This window comes from Pseudopipra pipra, chromosome 5 (assembly GCF_036250125.1).
Source record: "Pseudopipra pipra isolate bDixPip1 chromosome 5, bDixPip1.hap1, whole genome shotgun sequence".
NCBI classification, from domain to species: Eukaryota; Metazoa; Chordata; class Aves; order Passeriformes; family Pipridae; genus Pseudopipra; species Pseudopipra pipra.
Window position 1 is genome coordinate 61,872,535 of NC_087553.1, and position 15,167 is coordinate 61,887,701.

General features: G+C 37.2%; 1 protein-coding gene across 3 annotated transcripts in view; it reads left to right on the plus strand.

Moving 5' to 3' along the window:
* Positions 1-15,167, plus strand: part of NAMPT (nicotinamide phosphoribosyltransferase) — a 29,683-nt gene that overhangs the window by 11,759 nt on the left and 2,757 nt on the right. For 2 of the 3 annotated variants that reach the window (XM_064656334.1, XM_064656332.1), the window contains exons 3-11: positions 1,083-1,186; positions 3,643-3,771; positions 4,239-4,397; positions 4,740-4,876; positions 6,867-7,092; positions 8,269-8,388; positions 10,989-11,006; positions 13,700-13,840; positions 13,999-14,133. In XM_064656334.1, the coding sequence (XP_064512404.1) occupies positions 1,083-1,186; positions 3,643-3,771; positions 4,239-4,397; positions 4,740-4,876; positions 6,867-7,092; positions 8,269-8,388; positions 10,989-11,006; positions 13,700-13,840; positions 13,999-14,133 (1,169 nt within the window). The remainder of the gene's footprint in view (positions 1-1,082; positions 1,187-3,642; positions 3,772-4,238; positions 4,398-4,739; positions 4,877-6,866; positions 7,093-8,268; positions 8,389-10,988; positions 11,007-13,699; positions 13,841-13,998; positions 14,134-15,167) is intronic. The other variant, XM_064656333.1, reaches the window with a different exon arrangement.

Consider the following 15,167-nt stretch of genomic DNA (forward strand, 5'->3'; position numbering starts at 1 on the left):
ATTTATACGGTTCTGCAAATAAGTTGTCCACTCTCGTAAAACTGTAATTCAGACTATCTTTTATGCCAGTGGTTTATTAAAAATGAAGAGGTGTGCATGTCCCAACTTCAGAGGGCTAAATTAAAATAAATGGAAATAAAGCAAGACTATGCATGGGTTCACAAGCAGATAGAAGATTTAATGGAAAACACGTTTTGCATTTTGAACATAAACTTCAGTCTGTGTTTGCTGGTTTGTTTACTGTGTAAACCAATAATGGTTGTAATTTTCCTTATATTTTGGATGCCCCTCAGCTTAGATCATGGTATATGTCAGCTACATGTGAAAATGGTTTTAACAGTGCTAGTTTTAAGAATTTAAGAAAATTCCTTGGCGCTGTTTGCTTTTTTTGCATTATGTACAAATATCACCTGTTCTGACCTGAATGCAGGTTGCCTTCTGCCAAGCTTTAGAAGGAAAACTTTAGTCATATGACTTACTTATCTTTATCTTGAGCTAATGAATATCTCTGCCAATCCTGCCAAAGATTGAAATTCCATTATGATCAAAACACTTGATAATTTTATTTCTTTTGTCTTTAGCAATCTGAGGATTGTTCTCTAAGGTAGATGATTGGCCTTAGAGCAGTAGCAATGCTTATTAAAATCATGTGCTTTGTCTGTTGGCTCCTATCACAAAGTGGTCAGTCAAAGGTTGGTTGTAACACCTCTCCATGGTGATTCTCCCTGGAGCAGTGTAGCTTAACCCTTGTGTCAACTTGCACTATCAAAACATTCCTCTGGGAAAAGCACTACGACCAAACCTCTTGACAGTGCTTTGACCCTCATAAAAAAATAGTAGTCTCAAATTGTTCTGAGTCACCTGCAAACTCCAAGTGTATTTTATCCTGTTGCTTTCTTGAGCATCCTAATCCATATAATAAATTAAACTAAAATTTTGTTTAAACATACTGCATTTGACACATTCTTCATGACTTTGTTGAAGGCAAAGTGACTTTGCTGTGCCTGAACCTTTTTGTATTTAGTTTATCAATTGATGAACATTATAAGTTTCTAAGCTTTCATCTGTTTCTGAAACTACAGGTAAAGTGGTGACCAAAGAGAAAATCAAGGAAGCCAAAGAAGTATATAGGGAGCATTTTCAAGATGATGTCTTCAATGAAAAGGGATGGAACTATATTCTGGAGGTAAAAAAAAATCATGAAATAGTTTGAGATCATCATGAAGGATTTCTGAATGAACTGTAGGATAAATACTTTTAATCTTGATAGTAAAGACTGGATAAATTTAGCTTCTCATGTTTTGTGTACGGGGAGTAGCAGCTGTCAAAGAATAATCATATAATTGTAATTCCTTAGAGAAAAGTAATTTTCATCCTTTCAGATGCCAAATACAGCTTTGCAGGTAATAAGGATTTATGGCTGCCATCAGACAGCTCATGTAAGTGGGGGCTTGTTGGCAAGTCTCCATGTGTAATATAGCACTTAGTGGTTGCTTGCATCATTTATATTGCTTTCTCTAACTAATCATAACAATTTTTATTCTAATGCAGAAAGCATTACAACTTCTTGGGTGTATAAATAGTTCCAGAAATACATGTGTTGTTCAGTTGTTTCCTAAATTTTTCAGAAATATGAAAGTTGAGCTTTATTATGAAGTATAAGGCTTGAGCACTTCTCACACACAAAACCTTCCAGATTAAGTCTTTCCACAATTATCTTTTTTCCTTTTAGTTTAAAAAGGTGTCAGACTTCAACTAGTTGCAAACATCTCTTCTCTTTAAAAGCAGCAGATTCAGACTAATAGCATTCATCAGAGCTGCTCTAATCTCTGCAGATTAATTAAATGCTAAGTTTCATTGTGGGTTCTGGTGAATGGTTATTTTTAGCTTTTGAAAGCACGTTTTTTAGTCCTTTGCATTTATTTTTTCCTGGATAAAAAGTTTGAGTCCTGTATGTATTTTTATGATGGCATCTGTCTATGATTATATCTGGATGTCATCTTGCCACTGGGGTGGACCATAGCTGTGCAAAAGAAGAGTGAATTTCAACTAAATGTTTCAAATGGCAACAAGGTAAATAAGCCCCCAGTTTTGTAAGAGGGACTTATGGTTTGTAGAGGACTTGCATCCATTTCAAATAACTACAAATGTGAATTGAATTCATATTTGTGTTTAAGCTACATTATACATTGTGAACTGTTCTCATCTGTATTTGAAGTAAGCTTGATCCCTCCTTGGAAAAACTGAATTAATACACTTTTAATGCTGCACGTCTGTCCTCGCTGAGTTTTAGCATGGTTTGACTAAGTCCACTCAACTTTTGATTTAGTCAAAATAAGCCTTCCTGCATACCTCTTGTATACATTGTTTATTCCTTTGTCAGATTTTGTTATTAAATTCGTATGTATATGTTAATATAAAACCCAAGTATGATTGTCACATCTTGATCTCAGATGCCAGTGGCTCTCAAACTGGAAATGTATGTACCCTTTGGGTCTTTGTATGCCCTTAAATGCACACAGAGACCCTGCTTCTGCTCACTGAACTCCAATGTGTGTTCATATACCTGCCACTGTTTGCTCTCTAGCTGGGTTGCCTCAGATGTGTTGGGTAAAATGGAGGGTGCAGTGGCTGCATGAGTGAAGTGCCAAGATGAATCTGAAATGTGCATGTATCAGTTTGTACCGAGAGGAGATGAATGGGTAAATGTTAATCCAGATATCTCCAAGTCTGACAACTAAACCCTGTGTGGTATAAACACAATATGCTTTAGGTTATTACATGTTTGAATAGACTTTTAAACTCTAGCGTAGAAGAGATTTCTGATGTGTTTTGGGCACTGGAGAATACGTTTTGGTGCTACTTATGAATCTGTAATTTCTCTGAATTGGTGCAATTTTTATCACCTTTAAAGAATATCTCATGAGAAGCTTTCTGTCAAAAAATATTGCCATCCAAAACATTATCAATATTGTCAGTTTAGCTCACAGAGCTCTTTCAGAAAGTTATAATTACTCTAATAGAGTTGCTGTTTGCAAGTTACTCTTTTTCCAGAGACATACTTCATACAATGTTTAGTCCTTCGGGGATGACAGGCTGACAAAAGAATGACACTTCAATATGAGATTCCATGTTTAGTGAATAATTGAGATGAAAAAGTCTTTAAAATAGTTATTAAATGGATCCTGCTGTAATAAATTAACAAAGCACACATCTATACTAAGCAAAACTAGAGACTTTTTGAAGGTCTAGATAATAACTACACTTTTTTTAACTTACTTCTTGTAAAAGCACTGAAGAAAACTGAGTGGCAAATATATCTTGTTCTGTGGGTAGAACTATTTTATTTTTATAGAACACTTAAGCCTTCCTGGCTCAGTTTGCACAAGGAATACAACTGATAACCATCATTTATTTGATAAAGAGACTGGTTTTTAGATTACAGAATTTTCCTCCTTTTTTCATAAAAGTGGATTTTCTCATTTATTTGGACTGGTAGGTTTATTATTTTTAGGGTTGAAAGAAATGAAGAAGAAGAAAACTTTATCAGTAAACTTAGAACTGACTTTTATTCATTGCAGTCAAATAAAAAAGAGAAGTAATCTTTCCCATTGTCTAACAATATTATTGTTTCTTACACAGAAATATGATGGCCATCTTCCTATAGAAATAAAGGCTGTTCCTGAGGGCTCTGTAATTCCCAGAGGAAATGTTCTTTTCACAGTAGAAAATACAGATCCAGAGTGCTACTGGCTTACAAATTGGATTGAGGTCAGTTTTGGAAATTTAATATGTTTTTTCTAAGTAAATATTAGTGCACTTAAATTAAAGGCTGAATCCCGTATTGCTTTAAGGGAAATCTCTGGCAACTTTCATTTTCTGCTTTTAGTAAGCCTGGATTCTTTTTTGTAGTCCTCTTACACAGACTTTTTTTTGCCACCTGGCAGGAGATTGTAATAATTTTAGAGGAAATTCACCAGTACTTTTATCCACAAAAAAGGAGGATGGGGGAACTGTGTGTCAGTAGTTTGGGAGTGATAATTCCTGAGAAGGTCAATACCTCAGCTAGCTTATAAAGGCTAATTGCTTAAGCCCCAAAGCAAACTGTTGGAGGAATCAGTACTTTCTGTACAGGGAATGAAAATAAATAGACCTTTTTGTGCCTGCTAAAATGCCAAGTGGGCATTGTTAAGTTCTAAGCAAACATACACCTAATATTGTGATGGGTTTTGTTTTAGACTATTCTTGTGCAGTCATGGTATCCAATCACAGTGGCTACAAATTCTAGAGAGCAGAAAAAGATTTTGGCCAAATATTTGCTAGAGACTTCTGGCAGCTTAGAAGGACTGGAGTATAAACTGCATGACTTTGGCTACAGAGGAGTTTCTTCACAAGAGGTAATACTACTTGTCTAATAATTTGAAAAATCTAATTGTTCTTAACTATGAAGGGTTGTAGCAGATATCTGTGTCCCTGTTCTGCACTGAAGTTGTGAATGCACAGAGCACTGTGGACTAGTTGTGGAGGGGGGAGATCTGGGGTGGGTAGGTATGTGTCTGGACTGTGAGCACTAGACTGGGAGAGCTTTTGCCTATGTCTTCCCTGTGTAAATGCAGGAAGAGAGTATTGGTGAAACAAGAACTAAGTCAGAGTTTTGCTAACTGCAAACTAGTGCTAGATGGTGACTGGATTTAGGCTCCTGTATTTGACATGGAAACTGAAAGTTGCATCTTTTTCAGACTGCAGGCATAGGAGCTTCAGCTCATTTGGTGAACTTCAAAGGAACAGACACTGTAGCAGGAATTGCATTAATTAAAAAGTACTATGGTACAAAAGATCCAGTTCCAGGATATTCTGTTCCAGCTGCTGAACACAGGTAAGATACTAGGCTAAGCCTTTCTAAAAACAGCTTAACAGAATGTAATTTTTTTCTTATCCATCTTTGTATCCAGAAATATACCATACAGTATTAGCCATGATTGATCCAGCTGTAGAGGCTGCAGTTGAGTACTGATGCCTCTGTATGTTCCAGGCATGATTGGTCTTAACTAGAAATGTGTTTGAAATGTTTTTAACCGTAACCTTCTTATCAGGTCTAAGTAAATTTGGATTATTCTTTTTAGAATAGACTTGAAGGCATATATGTTGTAGATATTGAGGATTCACATTACAAACTTCAAGTTTGGTTTTAAACATAAAATCATAAATTGAAAAATCATGTAAGTTGCAATTCTGAACTCTCACAGATCATGTTCTCCCTCCAGAAGAAGTAGTTACTCTTAAGCTCCCCATCAGCATAACCAGTTCAGCCAATGGTAAATCCTTGATCTTTCACTAAGAATTGTGAATGAGTTTTTAAGAGTAAGGAACTGATCTCAGATCTTTGAGATGGAGAGCTCTTATTTTTTTTGTATCCAAATGCTGTACAAGGTTAGGATTGAATGCAAATCCTTGGTTTTCAGTTGCAAATCTACACACTGAAATGAGCAGAATATGAAAGAAGGTTGTGTTTTTCATATTGAGCACAAAAGCCAGTTTAATAGCATTCACTTAGGATTGCAGGACAGATAATAGAAAGGCTTACATGAATAGTCCCTGTAGGGTAGTGATCACCTTTAAAGGAGCACTGCTTCACAGAACTTTCTGTACCATTGCTGTAGTGCTGTTCTAGAACTCCTGCTTGATCAGTAGAAGTGACAAATTTTGTCTGAAATTTCTTCTCTTAGCTTAGCTTAATACTACAGATAAATTCAAAAACTGATGGCCCAAGTAATTATAAAGTTTTTTGTAATGAAAGCAAACACATGGAGTCAAGAGATCAAATGTCTTTTTTACAGCATATTGAAGTGGTGACATTAGAGCAGACAGCTTAAACTGCCCTCCATAAAGTTTGCATTGCCACATGCAGACTGCAGCCGCCCTTTCCAAGTTAATACACAAAAAGGGTCTCATACAAGAGACCTAAATTTTTTCAGAATTGTTATGCTATTCCACAATCTCCAATGCGAGGTGGTGGTGTGAGTGTGGTGCTTTCCTCTGGCATGGCAACAGGGCTGTTCCTGGCACTGCCTCAACCTCTGCAAAGCCAAGTTTGTTTTGTCTCCTCACTACCGTGATCTGAGGCTTGTCCACACAGTAGTTAATGATGGAATTTTAAAGTAAAAGTTCAATGCTACTGACTCTTATGCTGTGCTTGAGAGCGTTTTTGGGTCTTTGTGCACAGGTTACTAAAGTCAGTTATGTCAGCTGGTCTGAGACAACCACGTACAGAACAGCTACTGCAGATCAACTGGCATTCAGTAACTTATTACTGCTCTCAGCAACTCTGGTTTATGTGCTTGCCTGTACCCTTGTACCAAGGGTAATGGCCTGAGGTTCCTCTGGAAGAATGTTTATACGAGTGAGAATAATGGTTTTATATCACTATTAAAAAAGAAAATAAATTCTGCTTTCTTCTTAGGATTTTTCTAACATATGGTGCTTCGTTCTCAACTTCCCATTTTGTAGTGTGAAGTTGCCAGAGCAGATGTTCTGTTCTTGCATCTGTAGTTCCCTAACTGTCTGAATTTCAGACTTAAAAGAGAAACTCTCTCACAAATGTTCATAAAATAAAAAAATCACATTTACATGTGAAAGAATTTCATGTTCGAAGTGTTTGTCTGAAGTGCCAAAGATAAATTCAAGGTGCTGTTTATTTAGTATATAGGCTTATTATCCATGCAACAGAGCTGATAAGCACATAGTTTATGCTGTCTTGTAATCACATTGCTTATCATTATCTTGAACTGTTGGTGGTAGGAAATACAGAATATATGATTTTATGTACAAGTGCCACTCTAATATGAATTTTTCAATTGCCTTTGCAGTACCATAACAGCCTGGGGGAAAGATCATGAAAAAGATGCTTTTGAACACATAGTAACACAGTTTTCTTCAGTGCCTGTATCTGTGGTTAGTGACAGCTACGACATTTACAACGCTTGTGAAAAAATATGGGGTGATGACCTAAGGCATATAATTGAAGCCCGAAGTCCAGAGGCACCACTTATTATTAGACCAGATTCTGGGAATCCCCTTGACACTGTTTTAAAGGTAATCCTTTCTTGAAGTCATTTGTATACAAGATTGGGAGGGCAGTTATTTGTTTTGTAATGACTGGCTAGCAAACATAGAAACATAATGCTGCAACTTGATATGCATCGTATATATTTGATACTGGCTAATTTGGATTTATGAAAAATGTAAATGTTTAGTTCACCTCAGAGTAGATATAGAAACTCTTCTACAGTCTAAATAGTTTAGTATTTTTCATCAAACCTATTCTTGCATAATACATTTGTGCATTGTTACCAGTTTTGCTGAGGTAATGATGCTAGAATGCTTCTATAAAGAGAAATTTTCATCACTTAATAATAAATACGATTGGGAACATTTAAATATTAATAAATGCAGCTCAATAGAACTTCTTACCACCAAGTTTAGATATCTTGGCATCCTGTATTAAATCACTGTCTCGTGCTACAAATACAAGTTTAGTGCTCTTCTCCCTTCTCTAAGATGTGCGTTTAAGTCAGTGGCACACAACCTCCAAGTCGAAAAACACTTCTTGCCTCATTGCTCTTTAGAGAGCATAATGATTGTTGCAGTTTCCTAATAAAAGCTGTTGATACCTCTGAATTTGAGTAGCTGTCAGCACTGTCCTAATAAGAAAGTAGGGGCAATTTTAGGCACATTGGTACTCTATCAAATTGGATCTATACAGCTTTAACGCTTTTTTTTTTCCTTTGGGACAAGTGATGTGTCACAAATAGGAACTGTGAATGACCTTTATCGGAGCTGATAAGAAAAGCTCCTAACTGAAGTGTTTCATTTTAAGTATTCATGGCTTACAAAATCACAGAAAACTGAAAGCCTCATCCATTGTCTTAAGGGAGGTCTAAAGAAGAGCAGAATCTTCAGTTGACACATTTAATAACAAAAATTCACAGCAACCAAAGGGAGAAAGGAGGGAAGCATGGTTCTGATTAGCTTTTGGGTACAAGTTCACAAAGACCATATGGTCTGTGACTGCTTTAAGGGCTCCCACCACAATGGCTGGCATGTTTTTTATTTGTGGGGGTAGATTTAGAGCATGATTATGTGGGTATATTTATGGATTTATTTTATTTTTTTGGAGAGAGAATGATTCAAGTGTGGAAATTGTATTTCTTTATTGGAATGGCAGATTTTTATTTTCATTTTGAACTGTCTCCTTTCTCTTTTCAATAGGTCTTGGAGATCTTGGGGAAGAAGTTCCCCATTACAGAAAATTCAAAAGGCTACAAGTTGTTGCCACCATATCTCAGAGTTATTCAAGGGGATGGTGTGGATATCAACACGTTGCAAGAGGTAGGAGATCCTCTTCATGTGTCAGGGTGACACTGGCAACGTGGATATTTAATCTGGACTCTGTTATGACTAGTCAGATATTGCAGCAGAGACTGCTGACCCCATCCCTGCCCTTCATTTCAGACATTGGCAGCGATATCATAATGTGTAAAACAAATTCATTAAAACTCCACAGGAAATTATTAAAATGCAGAAAAAAAACCCTAAAAGGAATTTGCTAATCCCCTTGTTGTAACCCTTCTCTTTCCACCATTTCTCCTTTTGTTTGCTTTCATCATGCTTGTCAAGTCTAATTGAGATCAAAATCTGGCTGTGTTTAGTCCTTCATTGATGTCTAAGGCACACTGTGCATGATCACTGTGCTGCAGCAATAGTAATTAACTGGTTTGGCTCATTAGTTATGTACCATCTGAAGTGTGTTTGCTCTCAAATATTGAAGGTGTAGTTTTGAAGGAGACTTTTTAAAACCAAGGGTAAGGAAAGCAAGTTCATTGATTTGGCAACTAGTGGAATAAGGATCACTGAAAACCAAAAAATATGTGTAACAGATTAGGCTGTAGTCCGAATCAAAATTACAATTTCACCAAGACAAAAAATGATTATTTAGGAGATGCTGTGTGCTTGAAACTAGTCATAAATTCTCCACTATTGAGTAGATGTAGATTTTAGGTAATACAATATGGTTACAATTACAAGGGTACAGACTGCAGTGACTACAGATCATAAAGGGCATGTAGAAGGAAGAGGACTTGACTTTATCAGGTTTGTCCTTGACCATTCTTCTCCAGCTGTATTAGAGTTCAAAAACAGAAATAAGTTGGATAAATTTAAGATTAATTTTACTTGAATTTATTGACGCTTGTCCTAGCTTTCTAGACCGACACATCCTTAAATTCTTAACAAAGCTGACTTTTACTGCTCCTCAAAATTAAGAGTAAGAGAGATACCAGGTTTGTTTTTTAGTTAGTCTGAATCTATTTGTGGATCTAGCATGGGCACATAATGTGAACCTCAATGACAGAACTCAGAGTTGTCACTTGGATCCTTAGAGAACAGTTAATACTGAGATTGTAACCTGAGATGCCAACTGTAGAGCAGTCACACACTACAGTTTTCTTCTGCCTCCAACACCCTTTAAAGTAAATTTTATTTTACTTTATTTTTTCATCCCATGTGGCTTTTTGAGAACATACAACTATGCTAGCGTGCTTTACAGAACACAAGCACAAGAGGTTAATAGCTGGAAAGAAAGTCTTATCATTAGATAGCAGGGGAAGACACTCTCTTTGTTAAAAAAAAAAACAAAAAAACAAAACAAAAAACCCAAAAACCACACAAAAGAAAACTTGTTCTCAACAATGGTTTAACAGGACTGATGCTGGTGCTAGGCAAAGTATGTTGTGATTGTGATGTTCGTGAGTTGTCACAGGAAAGAAACTGGACTATTCTTTCTTGTAAGGAACTCGGGTTACTTTCTGTGGGTTATACTGGACAAAATTCAAGGATGCTCATATAGCATTGATTCTAGTCATGATATTAAAACTAGTATTTAAAATATTTGCATTAGAGTGAGAAATGCTCTGCTCTCCATATTCTAAATAGAGTAGGAAAATATTTGCAACAGCTGTTGGGGGAGGATAAGAGACACAATGAGCAATTCTTTATTCAGGTGATCTGCCTGTTTACATATTTTCCTCATCAAGCTGCACCTGATTATGAGAACTCTACCTGTAATATGTTGTAGAAGATCCAGTTCCACAAGACACACGGAACAGACATAACTACCTGCTGCCTGGTGGCACCTTCCCATCTCTTCCTGACTGTAATCTTGCTGTGCCTCAGGGCAGCTTTTGGTCATTGAACCGCTGGTCATTATAGGTTAGACCATACACGTAACAGCAAACTGACTCAGCCAAAAGTGACCACTTTTGTGGTTTAGTGAACTAAATTATCCCAAAAAGAGGGGCTAGTACTTGCCAGCACTATACGGGAGAAAATAAACTGTTGTTTTGAGCTGGGAGAAACAGGCAGGAAGGAAGGAGACACTTCTCATTTGACAGCAGCAACTTATGTTGGAGCAAAATGACCATGATCTTGCAAACTGATTTTAGTTGTGTTTACGTTTCATGGGTCTCTTCATGCTCTTGTGTCAGCAAAACCAAGGTTACCATGCTAACTTTCAGAAGATTGGGTAATTGTTCACCGTTTTAAAAAAAACAAAACAACAAACAAAACAAACAGAAACGAACACCCCAAAACAACCTACAACCCACCAAAACCGAATCAGCCCTGAAGTATAATTCATTTTTTCTGAAAGGAGTTTACATAAACAAAACAAATGTATTGTTGTGGCCATCTTTTTTCCCTCCCCTTATAACCTATGCAAGTCGTTATTCTAATTACTCCACATCAATGTTAGATTCTAGACATGATTTATTGTTACAGCTCAGAGGAAAGGTAATGGGTATAATAGGAAAATCTAGAATGGGTAATGGCCAATTAGCTATCCAAAGTCTCACTTAGCTATCCAAAGTATGAAACAACAATATAGAAAACAACTCAGAGTATAAACTGGATTTTAAAATTCTTTGTTTTAATAGGGGATGCTGGTAGAACAGGTAAGGAAACTTTTCTGACTTTCTTTGCATTTTCACTTTTTAAAATCATTCCAATCTGCTAACCCCACAATATACTACACTTTCAAAGGATTTTCTTTGAACATTCAATTTCCAGATATTTCTAAATTTTTATGCAAACAAAATCTTCTAATCTGGAGTCACAGTTGATGTATTAATCATGCTCATAACGGTCAGAGGAAGCTGGTCAAAACCTTGACACCTGAATTGTTCTCCCTATATAGGTTTGAAAGTGTGAGACAAGAAATTCTTCTGTATTATTTCTCCCTTTAGGGGAGGCTCCAGTTGTTTCAAATCTCCTCCTTCTTTCCTGTTACTGCTGCTGTTTCTTATCTCTTCCTCGTACCTAAGGAAGCTGTTACCTGGGCCTTTGCTGTGGGTCACTAGAGCTGTCTTTCAGCTTAGTCTTGATTTCTCTTGACCCCTCACCAGACAAAGATCAGTCTGAGTAAGGAAATGCCTTTGAGAGAGAGGAAAGTGAGAAGCCAGATCTTCACCCAGGGTAAGTGAGGATTTGTGCCTGTAGCACGAGGTGAACAAACCATCTATAAATGAGAGCAGGAACACGACTTGAAAGGGAGTTCACATTTCTTCTCATCCAGGCAAGAAGGTTAAGCTGCCATGGCCCAGCTATGCTATACTTGGACTAACATCTGTTAACCTACAAGTTAACCTGCAGTGGACATGAAGTCTAAACATCACGTGCCTTGGTGTAGGATGTTATTTATATAGGTAGTTTGTGCTACCTCCTGCAGGCATGTTCAAGCAAGTTCAGTGTCAGACCTGAGCTATAAAACTGCATAATGAAAGGAGCAGAAGACATTGGCTCAAGTTTGGCCAGCAGTTCACATGGCTTCAGGCTTGGTCAGTGTCTGGACAGAACTTGTTCAGAGTCCAGGTGGAGTTTACCTACATTTGCCTCCTCAAAAGACAGTGTAGGTAAGAAAAATCCATATCCAGGCCCAGTCAAGTCTTGTTTCTTACAGTACTATTGGGCATTATGCTTAAGTAGAGGGTATACAAAATCCCTTTTACCATTCCTTTGTCATCTTCAGTTACTTAAGAGATGCTAAAAGGAGTAATAAATTAATTTTAGTCCTTTATCTTCCCTGAGTACTCTTTTAACTGCTTCCAGGAGAACCTAATCACTTGAAAACAGAATTTCCTTTTGCACATGGTTACTGAAAGGTTATGATGTCTACTGCTAAAATCCACGGGATTGTCAGTGGGGCATTTGTTCAGGATACAAAACTTCCAAAGGTTTCTCTTAATTGGAAGTCATGGTGGTAGAGCTTGAGATTCATTTTGCTTGACTTCTTGAGTGAGGCCGAGTAAACTGGTACCACTGAAATGATGGAAACTCACTGATAAGATCTCGACTGGGGAGAAATATCTGGTAAAAACATAGTGAGAAGATGTTAAGGGCATGCCCTCAAAAGGTTATGACTGTTGTCCACCTCTCCTGTTGATTGGCTTCTGCCAGGCATTCAGTCTGAGAGTAACTGTGAAGACAGTCTACGTGTGACTTAGTGGATAAACAAAATACTAGTATGCTCTTCTGTTTACACTACCAGTTTGCCATGGTCTGAAGTTGGAATTGCCTTTTTTAAGCTGTCCCTTAAAAAAAAAGGCAGCTTGACATCAGTAGCTTGTGAAACAGTCCTGTTCAATGTTACTCTGGCATTTCTTCTTGCTGCAGGAGGCTGAGACTGCACAAAATATTACCAGATTTCTAATGATGCTGCTTTTTGAAACTCGGCACTGTTCCCTATAGATTATGTCCTTCCATTCTGTTTCTCACCTTCCTTTTTTCTGGGTAGATGGTATACTGCTATCTCACCCACTCTGGTTTTCTCACCTGCTTTTGTTAGTATGTTAGTAGAAGAGGGTGTTTCAACTCTATATTGGGGCTATAACCATAATTTCAGGCTGCCATAAAGGTAATAGGTCAGGGAAATAAATCTTGGCCATTTATGAGCATGACTAAGCAAGCACCCATTACTCCAGGCTAGAGGATGTCATGTTTGTCTGGATAGAATGAGGGTAAGGGGAAATGAGAGTAATTTTTACCGTAACTATTGATTGCAGTGCAGTTCACATTGATCTGTACCTGCCTGAGAAGATGGCAAAGCAAACTTAAAGCAGCTTGATATGTTTTCATTTCCCATCTTCAAAATTGCTAATCTAATTCTAGACAATGTGTCTTCAAGAGAACTGCTCTGTACAATCATTGGTCAGAGTGGGTAATAACATTCTGGAGTTGATGAGCAAGATGACTGCATTGTTTCAGGATACAAGCTCTGCTTTGAGGTCTTCCCACAATTCTGAGAAATTGGAAGGCTCTAAAGTACTCTCATGGAGTCTTTTATTTTCTTTAGAGCTCTGTTTCTCTGGGCATTGCATTACTGTGCCACCCTAGTTTGGAAAGTATATGTGCTGGCATAATAATAGTGTTACAGCAAAAGCTTTCTGTAATTATGCCATGCTGAAACTGTAAATAAAAATGCAAACAGCGTGCCAAGTGTTGACCAAATTATTATATACATCTCCTGGAAACTGAATGTTAGTTGGCTTAATTGTCTGTAAAAGCATCTTGTTTAAGTAGTATAATATTTTTATGGAAAAATGGCGTGACCTAAAAGTATGCTCCATCATGATTTTCTTTTTCTTATTAGATTGTGGAGGGAATGAAGAAGAATAAATGGAGTATTGAGAATATTGCCTTTGGATCTGGTGGAGCTTTGTTGCAGAAACTAACGAGAGATCTCTTAAACTGTTCCTTCAAATGTAGTTACGTGGTGACCAACGGTCTCGGGGTATGTCTTTGTACAGCTTCTACCATTATGCTTCCAATACAGGCCTCCCCACCTGAAAGCCTGTTTGACATTTCCTGTTACATTACCACCATCTGCATTAGGTACACACGAGTCCCACAAAACCCTTTCTCTTTAAAAAAATACTCTTTTCATTTTAGGTAAATGTCTTCAAGGATCCCGTGGCCGATCCCAACAAAAGGTCAAAGAAAGGACGGCTGTCGTTGCATAGGACACCTACTGGAGAGTATGTGACACTTGAAGAAGGCAAGGGAGATCTTGAAGAGTATGGACAGGTATGAATTTTAGAAATGTATTACATCATTCTTCCTGCAAAAATAGACTGAGAAAAAGCAGGTTATAACTTAAGAATTTATTTCTGTTTGTCTTTTTGTTCAACTCGCATCTTATTACCTCAAAAGTGTCCCCAGTGCCAAATTCGGTAACCAGCAGAATGTTAGAATGCCAATAGAATATTTATGCTTTACAATTAGAGATCTTTATCTTTTGTTTGTCTTTACAAACAAGAGAACATTGCTGCTGTTTCCCCAAAATTGATGTCTCAATGTTGCAGAATATATGTTGGCCAAGTAGTTTTGTTTGGAGTATATTGCACAATTTGAGTAGTTGGAGGTGGAAGAGGGACAGATGTAACTAAAATTTGTTTATACTTCCCCACTGAGACTTTTTAAATAGTTCCTTCAGGGGTTAATGCTCTGTACACAGAGTAGTTGCCCAGTTTTCCAACTTTTAGATTTAAACCAGGAATTCAGTTTCCCTGTGACTTCTTAACAATTGCAAAATGAAATGCTATTTCAGTGAAATAAACACAAACTTTAGGCCAATCTCAAGCTTTTGATTTGATATCTCTTGCCTTTTCAGTGTGCAACGTTGAAATGTTTAACTGCATGTTGACTCTCTTCCCATATTTAAAGGACTAAAAATAAGTTGTCAAGTTGCATTTTGGCTTTTAGAAGCTGGAAGTTTCTAGAGTTCTCTGATATACAGAAACCTGTTTCTGTGCTACTAGGCACACTGTTTTATGTAACAATAAGGATAAAACTGAGATCTCTGAGAAATTTGAAGATGAAAAAAACTAAGTTATACACGCTGTAGATATTGTGCTCTGGATGCAAAGATCTAAGAAAAAAGAGTTTCAAACTTATATATACACATATGCATGTACATATGTTTGTGATAAACATTCAGAGAGAGAGAGACTGGGGTAGGGTGGGAGGGGTAAGGACCCAATGGTGAGAAATCTCTTCAACACAAACCATGAGACTTTGGCTCTGAGATGAGGCAATATATAGTCCCTTCATTTTTGTCA